Source organism: Corylus avellana, chromosome 5, assembly GCF_965113065.1.
Source record: "Corylus avellana chromosome 5, dhCorAvel1.hap1.2, whole genome shotgun sequence".
Classification (NCBI taxonomy): domain Eukaryota; kingdom Viridiplantae; phylum Streptophyta; class Magnoliopsida; order Fagales; family Betulaceae; genus Corylus; species Corylus avellana.
Genome location: NC_142494.1, coordinates 20044116 through 20061947, shown reverse-complemented (window position 1 = coordinate 20061947; position 17832 = coordinate 20044116). Strand labels below are relative to the sequence as shown.

Below are 17832 nucleotides of genomic sequence, written 5' to 3'. Positions count from 1 at the left end.
CTCCCTCCGTCTTTGGGCGGAGGTGCAGGAGTTTCCTTTTGGCATTCCAACTCGATCTTGTGCCGGAAGTAGTCCTTGACTTCTGGTAACTTTCGAATGCGTTGACAATGACCTAGCGATGTTGCCTTGGGTATGGGATGTGCTTATATTTATACTCGCAAGCTTCTTAATAAAATGCGTGTTAAAGCCGTGATTGCCATGAAGCTATCCAAACTTCGCAGTTAAGCATGCTTATGCAAGAATAGTACTAGGATAGGTGACCTATTGGGAAGTCTGATTCAGGTGAGTGAAAAGCGGACAATATTGTCATTGAGTTAGGGCCTTAAAAATATAGAGATGAGAAGACTCAAGGTTTTTTTTTTTTTTTTTTTTTGCAAGAGAGAGGTGCGATTTGGATAGAATAGTACGAGAAAGAAATGGAGAGAATGAACAATGTCTACACCAAACCTTTTTAATATAAAAATGCTAGGATTTTAGAAGTGCTTAGGAAGGAAAAGAAATTGCATGATATTCTAAAAGTGCAACACTGAAGATTTGCCGTAAGTGGGGTTCTAAATTTGGTTTGGCTTTTATGTTTCGTATTTTGACTCATTGTTGAGACAAATTTTCTTTTGCAAATCTAACATGTTTGTTGTTCCCAAGCGATAGCTCAATCGGCTGTGAACCACGCCTAATGAAGTGGAGGTCACTAGTTCGAATCCCTCCTCCCCCTCCTTTGTGTGGACGTACATGTCAAAAAAAAAAAAATGTTTGTTTGTTTGTATTTTAAAGTGTAAGAATCGGTTTAAAATTGACACATAAGAGTAAAACAAATTTAAAATTTAACACCAGCATTAATCCTTTCTCATTACTAACCAAGGCCTACATTTTCCTATCATCTTAATAATCAACTAAATTACCATCCTCTCCCTAGAATGAAATGAGGATTGTTACAAAATATGATGGCTAAAACTGAGCTTTTTGAAGTAGTTTGTTAAAAGTAATCCATGAGTTAGGTGTTGTTTTTGGCGGTGAATTTGCCGCCTTATCAAATGAACCCAGGTTGTAGTAGAGGGGGCTTGGCAGGCTTGGTGGAGCGGAAGGAACCCTTATCATTGATGCAAAAGGTTTATAAGTTCAACCTTTCAACATCACCGCCATTCACATTTATGCTAGTTCGCCCCCTACGAAAAATCCTAGTTTTGCCCCTACATCCGGAGCACCGGTATTGTATTACAAGTCTCCCAGAACAACGCCAACTCTACTAAGAGAAGGTTAAGGGCTTGGATAGACCACACAAAAGAAAACTATAGTTAAATATAGAAATATATGTTGTAAGATTTTGTAGCATTAAAACTCAATGACTTGTCGCCGGAATTATGTCAACTTACTTCAAAATAAACCTCATTTTTGTCAATATAATAAAAGAGGCAACACATTCCTACTTTTGCTAAAAACCTACGATTAATATTCAATGATCACAAACTGATCCTTAAAGCTTATTACATGAGTTAGTTTCATAACAATTTACTTATTAAATCATGACCTTACGCATTTAATCTCTTTTATATATGGAACACTTCGGTATTTTACAGTTTAGTAGGTTACCATACTATCGAGTGACAAATTCACTAGGATGAAGATGTCGAGCGAATGGTTTACAATGTCTGTTTGAAAGCTTCTGGTCTTTATTGATTATACGTGATGGTTATTTAAGGACATGCAATCATGTATCTCAGATCATTTATTTTCGCTTTTTGCTACATTATACTCTAATTAGTTGTTTAGATTACTGAACTTAGCTAATTACCAATTAATTAGTTTAAAGGCATTACTCATAACATTTCAAGTTAAGTAAATTTATTTATTTAATTTTGGGGTGTTACATAAATTGCATAGCAAGAGCTAGGACCAACCGAATGGCAGCTTGTTTAATTATTGGACTAAAAGTCTTAATACAATCAATTCCATTACGCTGATCAATCCACTTTACCATAAGCCTTGCCTTAAATTTATCGATGGAACTATTAGATTTTCTTTTAATTCTTTACACCCCTTTGGGCATAGACTCCAAGTGCCATTTTCGATAAGAGCATCTTCCTGCTGCATAGCCAAGCGCCATTCAGATGATGAGTTTTCTTGGCTGAAACGTGTAGGCTCAACTCTTAGGAAAAAACATAACTAAGAGCTTGAAATGGATTTTTAGTAAAGTAATAAATGAAGTAATATGGAAATTTCTTTGGTTTAGTGGTTCCAATACGGGATCTAGTTGTCATGGGGTGCAAGATCTAAGGTGGAATTGAGAGGATTAAGCAGTTTAGATGAGGAGTCGAAGTCTTGAGTGTTTGAGGTGATGCTTGAAGCCAATGGGTGTTGTGTTTCTGGGTGAGACAAAATATGACTAGTAGATGGGTTTGAGTTTGAAATAGGATCTGTAGCCAACTCTTCAGGTATGGAGATACAGGGTGTTTCGGGTTGGGATAAAATGGGACTCGTGGGAGATAGGTGTGAGGAATTTAAATTTGAACCAAATTAAGGAGAGACATGAGATGAGATACATGTATTGGAGCAGCACTGGAAGGAGGCAGTGGATCCTTTTGTGTATCCTTTGCTGTAAAAAATCCTACATTAAATACGACAAGGTGTGACCCGTAAATTTTTTTAGGAATATGATCAAGACATATTTACCCGCGTTGATTAGAGATTTAGCCAATAAAGATGCATTGTTACTATGGAAGCCAAGTTTATGAGTTGAATAAAGTCTAAGTAAATGATAAGAGGCACATCCAAACACTCGTAGGATAGAGTCATTAGGTTGCTTTTGAAATAATTCTGTGTAAAGAGACATGTGTTTAAGAATTGATGAGGCTAACCGATTAATTAAATAAATGGCAGTTTGAAACACATCTATTAAAAACGAGTGTTTAGATGAGATTATGCCAAAGTAAAAGCCCAATTTCCATAATATGCCTATACCTACGTTCACATATACCATTTTGTTTAGGAATGTGTGGACACATTACTATATAAAAAATTCAACTTCTTATTATAAATGATATAAATTGCGGTGACATGTATTCACCACCCCCATCACTTTAAAATTGTTTTATTTTGCAAGAAAATAAACTTTCAACCAAATTTTTTAAATTGAAACAAAATAGGTGAATATATATGATGAAGCATCAAACTAAAATCTTGAATAACCATTGATAAAAATTACATAATATTGACTACTATTGGTTGATATAATTGGTGAAAACCATACATCAGAGTGGATGATTTGGAGGGGTGAAACAGACTCACGAGTAGACTTAGTGAAGGGAAATTTCTTTCTTTTTCCTAATTGACATGAAGAACACAAATGGTTTTTAGTTAACATGCCAAAAATAAAGAGACTTTGAGATGTGACCAAGTGATGAATAACGGGATCAACGGAATGTCCTAGCCTTGAGTGCCTCACTTCAAAGGTGGTCTTTATTCCTAAAAGAGTTGTGAGATCACAACACTTATTTAATGAAGTTCTCTACAAGTAGATAGGATAAAAGCCAACTTCACTTGGTCCTTCCAAGAGTGTTGCTCTTGAGAGGATGTCTTTTACAAAATATAAGAATCAGTAAGTATGAGATAAAAATTACTGTTGATGAAAAATCGATTAATTAACAATAGGTATGCTAAGACTTTTTGACAATATAAAACGTTTTTCAAGACAACATGTGAGAGAGAGTATGGAAAGTGGATGAACTAGTTTTTTGGATTTGTAAACTGCTAACATTAGTTACTGCCATTGTTTCATCATCTTGGACGTGTTGTTGGATGAAGAGGTTTTCAAGCTCAAAAGTAATGTTAGTATTAGCTCCACTCTTTGCAAACCAAGGTTGTTCATCTTCATGAGAGGCGCTAGACTATGCAATCATTGCATCTAATTGTGTAGTTAGATGTCTGCATTGATAGGCATAATCTATCTTGTAGTAATAGTCAAAGGCATGATAGTTTGATTTGCCACAGGTTTGCCAAGGTGACCTTGGAGGATTTCCACTAAAGAAGTGTTGTGGGTTGGAAAAGTGTTGCGGCTGTGAGTTTGAAAATTGCTGCTAGCGTGACTAATTAGAGAATTGCTGCTAGAGGACTGATCTGATGCTGTCGGTGTGAGAATAGTTGCTGAGAGTTGAATTGGTTCTGTTGGCCAGTTGAGTGTTGTATCCCTTGGCCACCAACTTTATTTTGGGAATTTCTTCTTGGAGGACCCATACGTGATTGATTGAACCTTGGTGGCCTATTGAATTTGCTTTTGCCAAAGTTATCTTGTTTTCTTAGCACAGGGACAAACTTAGAAAGCCATCTTAAGTAGTTTGGGTATTCTAATTTGACATAAACCATCTGAACAATATTTGAAGTAAACATAGGTGAAGTTGAGGGAGTACTTGAAGAAACCATTGAAAAATAAAATTGTGAAAGAGAAAGACAAGCGTAAGCTTAATGGGGCTATGATACCATAAAAGATTGAATGTTCTCTTAATGTTCTTGGAGACAATTGTGAGCTTAATAGGGCTCTGTTACCATAAAATATTGAATGCTCTCTTAATGTTCTTGAAAGTATCATGTTTATTATAAAGCATGTATACAAGTAAATTTACAAGGCAATAATTGATTTACATAATACAAAGTAATTATGGACTATGCCGGCTTTCCATAGTGAAGAGATCTCAATCAATTGAATAAGGAAGCCCATTGTAGAAATTTTATGTTGAGTTATGTGAGTGTAGAAAGTATCATTTGGTTACAATATATGAAAAGTAGACTTTGTACATAGTTGGATGGAGAACCACTTTGGAGAAGAATAACGTGAATCACGATGTAGAACTTTCGTGAGAATCACGTTGGTCCAATGTCGTTGTGGGACTCGGCGGATTTGGAGGACATATGATAGTATTCTGGTTTACACCAAGGGCTTGATAGATAATGGGCTCTGAGGCCTAACACATAATTATGTTACCGTACAATCAACAAGTGATTTAGAGTGGCCGAAAGGTGATTCATGATTTGGGACTCAGAAGATCACATGTTTAATAACAACAATAGCTACAGTGAAATTTGAGAATGAAAGTGTATAATAATAATACAAAAAATTAAAGCCAACCACTGCAAGTCACATGATCATGGAGTAGAGGGACTACTTTTCCTCCAAAGGAAATGATATATCTTGCTTTTCCTCAAAAGGAAATGATTGCTAAATCTGCATTCTCCATAAGAAACTAAGCCTTTTTGGTTAGCGAATGGCTAAGTCCATGTATTTGTTTGGTTAGGAGTTAGCTTCTTGAACTTTAGGTTTAGCATTCTTTCCTTCCAACGCATCTTGTTAAGCTACAATTTTTTTTTTTTTTTTTTTTGACATGTCCGCGCAAGAGGGGGAAGGAGAGATTTGAACTAGTGACCTCCGCTTTATGGGGCGTGGTCCTCAATCGATTAAACTACCCCTTGGGGACGTTAAACTACAATTGTTGTACATCAAAAGAAGATGAAATACAATTGTTAATGCAAAGTAAACACGCAGAGAGTTCAAATGCTTATGTATGGACATATTCACTAAAACACGATTTTGGTAATTACCAAGTTTCAATGTGGTTTTCTCACCTAAATGCTTCTCAAAGAGACTCTTTGACTTATTTTGATGTCGTAAGATGTTTCTTAAATGCTTCCAAACAACACATTTACTAATCAAGCTTTTTCAATGCCTGCTTTAACAGTTCCAGTGGTAATTTTTCAAAACATGTATGAAAGAGGGAAGGGAGATGAAAAGGTTGAATATGAGACTCTTGAACTCCTATGTGTTTGAGAGAGAAAAAAAAATATAGACGTTAGACGCCAACTTCAATCACTATGTTAAGCATATTAAAGAAAACATGTGCATCAAACATGTTGGAAGGACACTCGTCAATTTATTAGACTATTTTGAAATAATTTCCTTTAACCCAGTTTGAAGGAAATCATTATCCCTAATTTAGTAATTTAGTCCAAGTGTCTTATAAGAGTCCTATGTATGAGTGGATCCTAACTTTATTGTCTTGATTTAGTTACATAAGCATCATTCTATTTGCATAAGAAATTTTTTTGTTTGCTTATATATTTTCTCAACATTTAGAACAAATAATTACAAGCATATTAACACAGTTTAATTACAAATAGTATGATGCATGCTAGGTTTATTTATTAAGTTTCAAGCAAGGCTTTGTATATTATGTTAATCACTAGGATCATTTATGGTAATCATGACTTGAGATCAATTGATCTGTTAAATATAAAATATGATGACAATTAATATCAAATTGTCTTTGGTCATATTAAGGAAAAAGAAAACACGTGTTCATCCTCATACGAACATATTCTTGAGTTTTTAGTTGCACAATACATTAGTTTAGTTTTCCTTTCCTGATCTACATTTATAGGGTGTTTGAGATTGCATTAAGAAGTATAAAAGGTAGTACTTTTATTACATAGAAAGTCGTAAAAAGCAAAAATGAGTTTGTTTAATAAAAACTGAAAAAGTATTTCTTTGAATTTTTTCTCTAAAAAAAAAAAAAAAAAAGGTTAAAACGGACTTTTAAAAAGACTTAAAAATAATTTTTTTTTCTTTCTAAAAGCATTTTTTATTTCTCAATACATTCTCAAACATATTGCTCAACTTAAAATAAGGTCAAGCGAAGTTAGAATATAGGATCCTCATTTACAGATAACTCCTCTCTCTCTCTCTCTCTCTCCATCAAGTTGGATTGAATAGCATTATAATAATAACAACATGTGTTATTTGGATTATTTAATAAAACTAACCATGCATCCCTATGTTTAGCTCGAATTATAACAAATAGGGGTGAAAATGGATTTTTATGAAATAGACATTGTAAATAAAGAAAATAAATGGCCTAAATTCAGGGTTGAAATTAGGAAATCCTTATCCAATCAGGATTGTGGATTTATTATATAAAGAAATTCAGTGTTCTTGAAACATGGGTAGGACCTGTACTTTCTGTGCTTTTGTGACATGGCATTCAGGGATTAATTTTAGGCATTTATCCGAAAAAGTTAATTTTTTTTTTTTAAAAAAATAATAATAATATTCACGTAGAATTGTAAGAACAATATGAAAACACCTAAAAATAAAAAATAAAAAAGAAACGGTAGCATTTATCTTTACCCAATTATCTCAACATTAATATTTAATTATCTAGGCTAGTGAATTAAATCCTTTTTGAAGCCGAATATAGGTAGGGACAAAGTAGTTAATTACAAATTGTTTCTTGTGATTTAATTGAAATGGTGTGGGCCTAGTGCCCTAGTGTGTTTTTAGCGTTTTGGGTATTGAATAGCGTTGACTGTACGTAAGTTGTAATTTCCTATTTGATTTTGATAATGTGGACAAACTGAAATTTATTAGGAGTAATTTGTCTGATGAGTATGTGATAAACTCCATTTATTACTATTTTCCTTTTTTCTATGTAACGGTGGGTTTATATGTGAATATCATTTATGGAAGTGGGTCCATTTCTATCCATGCATGCAATTTTTTTATTTTTCCACAACTATGCCATACACTTGCATGCATGCTTCTCATCTTTCTGCGCTGGCTTCTTCTTTTCGCAACAAATGGAGCCTTAACTCTGATGGTTTTGTTTAAGATTTACACACTTTTTTTAAGTTATATATTCAGCAATAAAAAGTTAATGAGAAATAAATTCCCAGCATGAATTCTTTTGGGGGCAAAGGAGTTACGTTTTAATGATTCAAAATTTGCTGAGAAGGTGGAATACTATATAGACTAGTGGTGTTTGTTAATATATATATTTTTTTTTTGTGATGAAATTTATTTGTTAATGTTTTGGCTCTTTTTGAGTAGAAAGGAAAAAGAAAAGAAAAAGAGTTAGCATACAAGCTCGTGATATTAAAAGATTCATGACACAGTAATGTTATGTTCAAGATGCTTGATTAGTAGGCATATCGTTCGAGACAAAAATTTCTTACAAGCTGGTTTATAGAACCAACCTCTAAAAGTGATGTATTCTTTAAGCATATGAGAAACACACGCTTTCTTATTAATGCTATTAAAAAAAAAAAAAACACGTGCTTCTCATGTGCTAATAACAAATATTACTTTTATAATTAGTTCGTTGTAGAAAATTTATGTTTGCTTGTTATTACGGGTTAGTTCTCATATTTAGTGTCGTTTTCTCCTTACAAGTGTAAGATTCTCATGGCATAATTAAGGCACCGAATACATTAAAATTCAATATTAAAAAAAAAAAAAAGCATGATTATCTTTTCCGTCAATATTAATTAATTGTAGTTACTAGTTTGAGAACAAACCCTAAATCCTATCGATCACGTAATTCACTTTTAGAGGTTGATTAGTAGGCATCTCGTTCGAGACAAAAAATAATAATAATAATAATAATCTTAATTACAAATTGGTTTATAGAACTTGCCGCTAAAAGTGACATGTTGTTTAATGCTATTAAAAAGCACATGAGAAGTACATGTTATTAAAATAAATGTGCTTTTCATATGCTAAAGACGTACATATCACTTTTAGAAGTTGGTTTGTAAGAAATTTATATATGTTCGTTATTACGGGTTAATTCTCATATTCAGTTTCGTTTTCTCCTTACAAGTATAAGATTCTCACGACATAATTAAGGCACCGAAGGCATTTAAATTCAAAATTAAATAAAACATGATTATCTTTTATGTCAATCTAATTAATTAACTATTGTTACTAGTTTGAGAACAAACCTTAAATCCCATCACGTAATTCTTTCTACATAACGTAGAGAGTACTAATGTTACATGCTCAACTTTTATCGTATATACGATCCATTGATCGATAGAAATTTGAAAAAAAAAAAAAATTACATGCATTAAGTAAAATTGCTTGCTAACTTATTTTACACTGTCATGAATTTAAAAGCAAGATTATTTCTAGAGATGATTAAAGTTGGAAAGTAATTAATTAAGCAAAGCAACTCTAATGTTAAGGTACTGTTGACTTCAAATGCATGCATTTAAATGTGGTAATTACAACAATATGCTTATTTCAATAATGCTATGTTATTTTGAATTAATTAACTAAAAAAATGCTCTGATTTTGCTTAAAAACGTTTTGATTATATAAATAGAAGCAGCTCATTTCCAATATTTGATCACTTCAAAAATAGTCATTTCAACTTATGAGTAAACTCAATGATATGTGAAACAATTAATAAGATTAGAAATAGTAATTTCAACTTGAAACTTCAAAGTTAAAATGATTCCTAAAGTGGATTAATTAATTATAAAAACAATGGAACACGCAATAAGTAAAAGATTGCGAAATCTTGTTCAGAAATACTCTCTTAGAGAACTCCCTATTTTTGCTAAATTGCATTAAATGTTTTAATTATTTTAGGCCAGATTTTGGACATCAATTATCATGATAATTCATGGCATAGCGCATGTACGTTTTGTTCTTAATTTGAAACATACTTACACACATTTGTTTAAAGACAAAAAATTGGAAAATTAAGAAGAAATTAAGGGCGGAGATTTAGATAAAGCTCCCTCTCTTTATCTCTCTCTCTCTCTCCCTATAGTAGAAGCCAATGTGTGACAACTGTTACTCCTTCTTTGCATTCACTCTAGTTGAATTAGTATAAATATACCTCTCTTTTCCCCATTGTCTTTCCATATAGTACACTGAGCATGGAGGGTGAGAGCATTAGAGTTGGCCAATCTTGCACCACAAAAAACCCCATTCTAGATATCCATATTTTGGTTGTGGATGATGATGCTACATCTCTCGCCATTGTTTCAGCCATGCTTCGAACTATGAGATATGGAGGTATTTGGTTGAGATCTCTTATGCCTTATGCCTCTTTCTCTTTAGTCTTTTCGTGCATGTTTTCTGATAATCAAATGCTTCCATGATCCACCCTTTGTTACGATCGAATTTCATACACCAATGACTATATAAATACCCTTTTCAAATTCTTATAAACACCCTTTGTTTTAGATTTTTCTAGTTAGTCTTTTCTTTTTTACTCTATTTCACACTTGTTTTAATTTCTAGTGTTTTGCATGTAGTATTGAAGGGATCTTCATAATATTGTAGTGAATTTGTATTGCATTGCATCCAATTTTTATTTTCTTTTAATTTTTTTTTAAAAAAATATATTATTCCAAGAGATCTCTTCACCTTCAGTCATATTTACCGCAACAAATTGAATGAAAATATTAACACCCTTTGTTTTAAATTTTTCATACACCAATGACTATGAATACCCTTTTCAAATTCTTATAAACACCCTTTGTTTTAATTTTTTCCCTGTTAATCTTTTCTTTTTTACTCTATCTCTTTTCTGTTTTGCATGTAGTATTGAAGGGATCTTCATAATATTGTAGTGAATTTGTATTGTATTGCATCCATTTAAAAAAAAAAAAAAAAATTATTCCAAGAGATCTCTTCACCTTCAGTCATATTTACCGCAACAAATTGAATGAAAATATGAGTTTCCATATTTGACTTTCTGATGGAACACCAAAATTCTGATCCACCTTTTTCCCTATTTTACACAACTAAAAGATTGAAGTCTCGATTTTCTTTCCTACAATGGCTGCTTAATTTCCAGTAATCCCTTAATTGCTTCCTCCTTTCATTGGCTGTACATCGTGCTTGTTTTGCAAGTATTACGTTAATTCCATGAATCTTCCAATGGTTAAAGGCTTGATAAGGGTCTGCATGTATGTTTTGGCTAAGCATTTTTTGAAATATTATAAGAGATTTCTTCCATTTTTAGCCATTTGTGTACTATACGAAGAAGATGAGTGAAAATGATATGTACATACTTAATTGGGTCATGACTCATGCTCCTGAATTTTCTACTTATTAACTATTTATTTATTTCTCATTTAAATCTATTACAGATAGAAAACATGATCTTTTTTTCTTATAAATTATTGTGTTTTAATTCATATTCCGTGTTTTACTGGCTCAAGCCAGATTAAACTTAAGTCTCTTCATTAAGTTTCAGCCATTTTTACCAAAGGAATTGTTGAGGAAATTAAGAAGAATTGAATCAAGATCCACTAAATTTTTTAAGAACAAAAAAAAAAAAATTTTCCAAAATGAATAAATGCTAATGTAATAAAATTTTACCCTAGATCTAGAGCATCCAAATCTAAGAGAGTGAAGTCATATTATTTATCTAGATTTCTTCATGCTTGCTTTTTTAGGATATAGAAAAACTTTGATAATCCTTTCCGTTGATTAATTTCTTAATTAAGATTAATATTTTCTTAAGAGAATCATAAATATATATATATATCTTCATAAACTGATGATTTTTTTTGGTGCAAATTATAGTTGTGACTGTGAGAAACGCCATAGATGCTTTGGCTACTCTTCGGATGCAGAAGTTCGATCTTGTTGTTACAGATCTACACATGCCTGAAATGAATGGTATAGAATTGCAACAGCGAGTCGCAGAAGAATTCAAACTGCCTGTGATTAGTGAGTGCTTTGTTGTTTTAAATTAATTAATCATCTCCTCCAAAAAAAATTAAGCATTAATTCTTTGTGGCAAAAGTTCACTAGGGTTTTTGTTTGTTAATTAAATATATAACATGACCTTCCTTTATCCATAAATTCTCCTTCATCATTCACATTATAACTCAACTTTTCACTCTATATTCTAATAAACTTCATTTTTAGGCATAAAGAAAACTCATTTACTATTTATTTTTCTTTTAACAACAAGTCTCAAGGTTTTGTAGGAAACGGGCCGAAAGGAGAAAAAAAGAAGAAGAAAACATATTAATCTTTTGTTGACTTATTTTATCTGATAACATCGGGCTTATTCATTAGCATCGATCATCTATCTTTTATGTTTTTCTTTCTACTTAAAAAGGTTAAAACATTAATAAATAACTTTCCATAAAAAAAATTCTCATAAAAAATTCAAAACTACGTACTTTTACTTTTATGTCGTATTAAAACAATTTTTCAAAAAATAAAAAATAAACATCCTAAAAAACTTTATCAAACACCACCGTCGCTTTTTTCTAATTTCACTTTACATAAAAGGTTTTGTACGAAACACAGGTCGTAAAGGAGAAAAAAAGAAAAAACAAAACATATTAATCTTTCCTTGGCTTATTTTATTGGATAACATCGTGCTTATTCACTAGCATCTTTTATCTTTCCTTTATATCTTTCTACTTAAAAACGTTAAAACATTAATAAATAACTTTTCATAAAAAACACTCATAAAACATTTTAAAATTATGTACTTTCACTTTTATGTCACATCAAAATATTTTTTTTAAAAAAAATAATTTATCAAACACCGCCATCGTTTTTTTCTAACTTTCTTTTGTTGAAAGGTTTTCTACGAAAAGAAGCGGGAAAGGGGAGAAAAAAGAAGAAGGATACATTAATCTTCGTTGACTTATTTTATCCAATAACATCGGGCTTGTTCGCTAACATCTTCTTTCCTTTTTTTTCTTTCTATTCAAAAAAGCCAAAACATTAATAAACAATTTCTTTTTACAAAATACTAGCAAAAAATGCAAAATTAGGTACTTTTACTTTAATTTATATCGCAGCAAAACACTTTTTCAAAAAAAAAGAAAAGAAAAGAAACATAAAAAAAATTATCAAACACCACCGATCTTATTCTCAAACATTTGCTATCTTTCCTTTTTTCTTTTCACTCAAAAAAATTAAAACATTAATAAACAACTTTCATTACAAAATACTATTAAAAAAATCTAAAACTACTTACTAATTTCATCTTTATGGTCCTCAAAAAGTAATTCAACCGGCAATGAACCACACATCATGAAGCGGAGGTTACCAACATTGTTTTTTTCTAATAAATTTATTTTTGCATGTTAATGTACATAGTGATGTCAGCGGATGACGAGAAGAGTGTGATAGTAGAAAGTTTGCAGCGTGGAGCTGCTTTCTATATGGTAAAACCAGTGCGCCCAGATGATCTGAAACATGTATGGCAGTATGCTGTTCCTGGTAAAAAGGGCAAATCTGTTGTTATCGAAGAAATAGGAAGCATTCCAGAAGAATCATCGGGTGAGAAAGTATCTTACGAGGGTATAAATTCTGCTTCGGCAACATCAGCCGTGAATCATGAACAACAACATGGTAAAAAGGATCCCAAGAGAAAGGCACTCAAAAAGGGCATTGAAAATGATCATGTGGGTGATCAAGATAATGCTGCTGCGCCTAAAAAGGCAAAGGTGGTTTGGACCACTTCACTCCACAACCGCTTCTTGCAAGCCATAAGGCATATCGGCTTGGAAAGTAATTAATATGTTTCCTTTTTGTTTATGCATGCATGCCTGCCTAGTTTTCATGAGTTGCATGATTTCTAACAACATTTGTGTCGTTATTGTGGTTGTTGTTCTGATTTGAATTGTTTCAGAGGCTGTCCCGAAGAGGATTCTGGAGTACATGAATGTGCCAGGCTTAACTAGAGAAAATGTAGCAAGTCATTTGCAGGTTTTATTTTATTTGAATGAGTATTTCTTTGGTTTAGATTAACGCACTTGTCATCTTAGATTTCATGCAAATAGAAACAAAGAAATTAAAGTTTTAAACTTTTCATTTGTTAGTCATATTATAACATGAAATCTTTCATGGAGGAGTACTACTGTATATATGCAATCACACACAACTAATTTAGTGACAAAGGTTGAATGTTCTGAACGTTATTATTTAGGGAAATTAGGTCTTATATATATATATATATATCACACTAGAAAAAGAAGTTTTTCTTATAGTGATGCTACGTACGTACGCATGTGAATATTGCAGAAGTATCGTATATTCTTAAAACGAGTTGCCGACAAATGCGGTGGCACCTCAAAGGGCTTGTCAGACAGATCCTTGAGGTCAAGCTTCGCAGCTGGCCTTCCCACACTGCTATTGCATAACCTCAATTTCCCACAACAGCATGGCCAGCAGCCAATCAGAACATCATCATCATCATCCTTCCAACCAGGAGTTGTACTAGGAGGCAATACGGGGTCGTTTAATGCTCCCACCCTCGGCCCTTTCCTTTATTCCAACAAGGCCGCCGCCGCAAGTGCCACCTCTTTGCCTCCACTAGGACTTAATATTGGGCGGTGGCATAATTCCTCGAGGAATCAAGCTAATCTTAATCTCCTGCAGCAGCCCTTGTTTGGCAACATAAATCCTCTTTATCCACCAAATCAGCCTAACATGAATATTCTTGGATCGAATTATCCAACGATAGGTGCACATTCAATCCAAACGTGCCCAACTTCCAGATATGCCAAGGGAAACTATGCTGGGATTGAATTAAGTAGTGGAGGAGAGCTGGTTGTTAAAGGTCCTTCAGCTGGATTCAGTGGAACTTTTGTGGAAAATCATGATGTTAACAATATTTCAGCTCTGGAGAAATATTGGACTACTGCTAATTCTGGTTATATGGCTCAAGGAGGGTCTTCTTCTGCAAACCAATTATGGTCGCCGGGAGGATTCGATACTGTCAATAATTATGATCAACATGAACAAGATGATTTTCTGATCATCCCACCACCGCAGCCACAGCAGCCTTACGGTGGTGCAAAAGTAGGAGATCAAAGTGATTGTTGTGATGATGATGATGATCTGCTGCTGATCAATAACATTTCTAGCTTATTCGACGGCATCCCTCCGGTGGAACAGTCAGACGAAGATGATCATCTGATCAGTGATCTTTTCTTGGAGCAAGACGACAACCAAACTCCTGACGATGGATATGTAATTACAAAAACCATGTTTATTTTTAGCAAAATAAATTTCGTTTATATTTTATTATTATTATTATTATTATTATTGATTTCTTTAACATGCAGGAAGCCGAAGTGAATCCTACTGCGATTGAAGAAGTACACCAAAATCCTGCTTCAGCCTGTGTGGAAGAAACTATTGCACCTTCGAGTGAGCCATCTTTTGTCAAGGTATGCATAATATATGCCTCACTTTTCAATACGTATTGCCTTGGAGATGAATCAATCAAACGTGATTCTTATAGTACTCGTTCTTATTCTAGTTTCCCAATTTTTTATTTTATTTTTTAACGATGAATTACATGTTTTTTTTTCTTCCTTAAACTACCATTTCAATTGCACTTACATTTTCCAAATTATGAATTAGTGCAACTCGGACTTGCAAACTAATAAAATGTTTCGAGTTCTTTCGTGTCAAATTTGGCCATTAGATTGTATTGAAAAACGTCGTATATGACTAGCACATGTCTAGACTATTTTTGCATGACTAATTTACTTTTAAAATATTGATTAAATAAACAATTGACAATAGGGATGGTTGCGTGACCACTTCCTAACATAATAAAGATGCTCGTCTGCAAAGTGGCCACCCCTTTGAGTCTTTATTTATTATTATTATTTTTATTTCTTATGAACATCACAAAAAACGTGTAGGGGGAAAAGTTGGCAATGTAAAAACTGTTCAAGGCATTTTGAAATAATTTATAGTTTATAGGTTTGAGTTGCAATGAGTCATAGTTACTTTGAAAGTGTAAATACATTAATTAGAGTGAGAATTTAATAGCTAAAATGTAATTTACTTTATTTTTTAATAACTTTTCCTCTTCAGTCTTCATTTCCAAGATTTTTTCTTTTTTTTAATTAAGGTTAGATAATATAAGCCAACGCGTTAATAATAATTAATTTTCTTGTTCTCAACTTCCTTGTTTCTTTCATGTGTTTTTCCCCACAAAACAACAAATAATCACAAGAATCAGTAGCATTGACAAATTTTCTTAACCTAAAGTAGAGATTTTATATTATTGCCCTCCTTCTAATTTCAATCCCTTAATTCCTTTTATAAGCTATTTGAAACAATTAATTACCATCTTGCTTAATTATGTTATGATCATTCTTGATACCAAATGTGCTTTATGTTATGATTATTCTGAATAAGATGGTTAGTTTAAATGTTTTCCTATGAAGTAATTCTTGAAGAAATTATGACTTGATCTAGCAAATAATAGGGTCGATCGCTAATTTTTGGCAAGTCAGTTAATTTAATCATTTTAATTTATATTCTAATATTTGCTATAACATGTACATGCAACAGGCAAACGACAACGAACTCGGGGTCTCGGACGAGCTTTTTCGCATGATGTATCAGGCGGAGAATGGCCCCCCAGAAGATAATCTCTTTCCCAATCAGGCACGATCATAATTAAGGAGCTTTATTTATTTTCTTCCTTATTGTTTCTATAGCATCAAAATCTATTAAAAATATATTTCCTAATGAAAATTTGGATCTAATTTTTGTGAAGGAATGGGAGGACGAGTTCATGAATTCAATAATCTTTGGTAATGGCCCGGATCCTAAGGAGTGATCAGAAGCTGGTGATGATCAAGATCTAAATCCAGTTGGGGAGAAGCTTTTATATATAATAATCTGAGTTGATTGGATTTAGATTACACAGTTAGTACATAGTGAGAATCTAAATCCAGTTGAAGGGAAACTTTTTAATCTTAGTTGATTGGATTTAGATTTTATATAGTTATTGCATGGTGGTTTGTAAGTGTTTAATTAAGAACTTGGTTTATGCTTTTGTAATAATGACTTTTGTGGTTTGTTTGTTGTACTGGTAATGACTTTTCTATGTGGTTATCTATCTATTATGTCTTAAGTGGGAAACTCGATATTTAATTAGTTTGCAATAAGTGTTTATCATATTATTGCTCTTTGGACCCTAATCTTATTTGTATTATAAACCTTACATCTATTGGGGATTAGGTTTTTATGTCAAGAAGACAAGTATAAGTTGCCTGCATACCATATTTCATCGAAATTATTTTTCAGAAGAAAATTATTTTTGGGAAAATACCTTTTAGTGTTTGGCTCGTACAGAAAATGAATGACGGTGGAAATGGCCAGCAACTTCTAAGGGAGGTTTGACGATTTGAAAATAAGAAACTTAAACTTGAAAAATAATTTATGAAATTTAAAAACAGAAACAATTTTTCGAAAATAAAGAAATTTTTTGGTCAAATCAAAATATTTTGTCACATCGAACTCCGAAATAAATGGAGCCTTGGTCTAAACCCATTTACGACTATAAAATAAAATATAATAAATGGGAAAACCTTCTATCAGGTAGACCATTTTTACGGCTACCAATAGAATAGGTACACGTTAGCTAGAAACACCTAATAAAATAGGAACAAAAACACTGAATCTTTAAATTCAAAGACAAAAGAACCCATTTTTTATCTTATTCATCCCTAACACAACGTAAAGACACGCCCACTCACCACTGACCCAGCGTGGGTCGCCGAGATCTGACTCCATTTGCTTTTCTCTGTTTTTATTCAATTCTCTTCCATGAAAGCTTGAATTATTGAAGAACAAAGTTTGCTTTTTGAAGATTTCATTTTGAACCTTTTGATGAAATCAAAATCATAGGAAATCAGAAAAGCTCTCGGAAGCCAGCTACAAGAACAGAGTTTATCCCTGCTTTCTTTCTAAGATAAAGTAGTTCCCAGAAAAATTATATGGAGATTTTTCAGCTAATTCATGTGGATCTAACACTAAATGCTAAACCCAAATTTACACAATCTACTTGGACTAAGAATACACAGCTATTAAAGTAGAGGAAGAAAGACTCTCATGATACAGAGTTGTTTTTTTGGCGCAGTATGGCGACAATTTTCCTTATAAACACGAACAAGTGACAGGAAGGGAGTCATCTTTGAATTTATGGGGACCCAGGCCAAAAAAATTTTTTAGAGAAGGACCGATCAGTAAAAAATACCTTAAATTATTAT

The 17832-nt window shown here is 32.6% G+C and overlaps 1 protein-coding gene across 1 annotated transcript; it reads left to right on the top strand.

The window, feature by feature from the left end:
- The first annotated feature begins 9705 nt into the window (after nucleotides 1–9705).
- LOC132181977 (uncharacterized) lies at nucleotides 9706–16658 on the top strand. The gene is made up of 8 exons (XM_059595192.2): nucleotides 9706–9844; nucleotides 11366–11512; nucleotides 12908–13321; nucleotides 13443–13519; nucleotides 13835–14785; nucleotides 14881–14985; nucleotides 16127–16222; nucleotides 16335–16658. The coding sequence occupies exons 1-8, from the start codon at nucleotides 9706–9708 to the stop codon at nucleotides 16395–16397; spliced, it is 1992 nt and encodes a 663-aa protein (XP_059451175.1). The 3' UTR covers nucleotides 16398–16658.
- Nucleotides 16659–17832: the final 1174 nt, after the last annotated feature.

What these genes read in the sequence shown, in the direction of transcription:
- LOC132181977 (XM_059595192.2), top strand. Translation starts at nt 9,706, where the DNA reads ATGGAGGGTGAGAGCATTAGAGTTGGCCAATCTTGCACCACAAAAAAC. An exon ending in ATTCAAACTGCCTGTGATTA is followed by an intron (nt 11,513 to 12,907) that starts GTGAGTGCTTTG and finishes TAATGTACATAG; the next exon opens with TGATGTCAGCGGATGACGAG. An exon ending in GTGAGCCATCTTTTGTCAAG is followed by an intron (nt 14,986 to 16,126) that starts GTATGCATAATA and finishes TACATGCAACAG; the next exon opens with GCAAACGACAACGAACTCGG.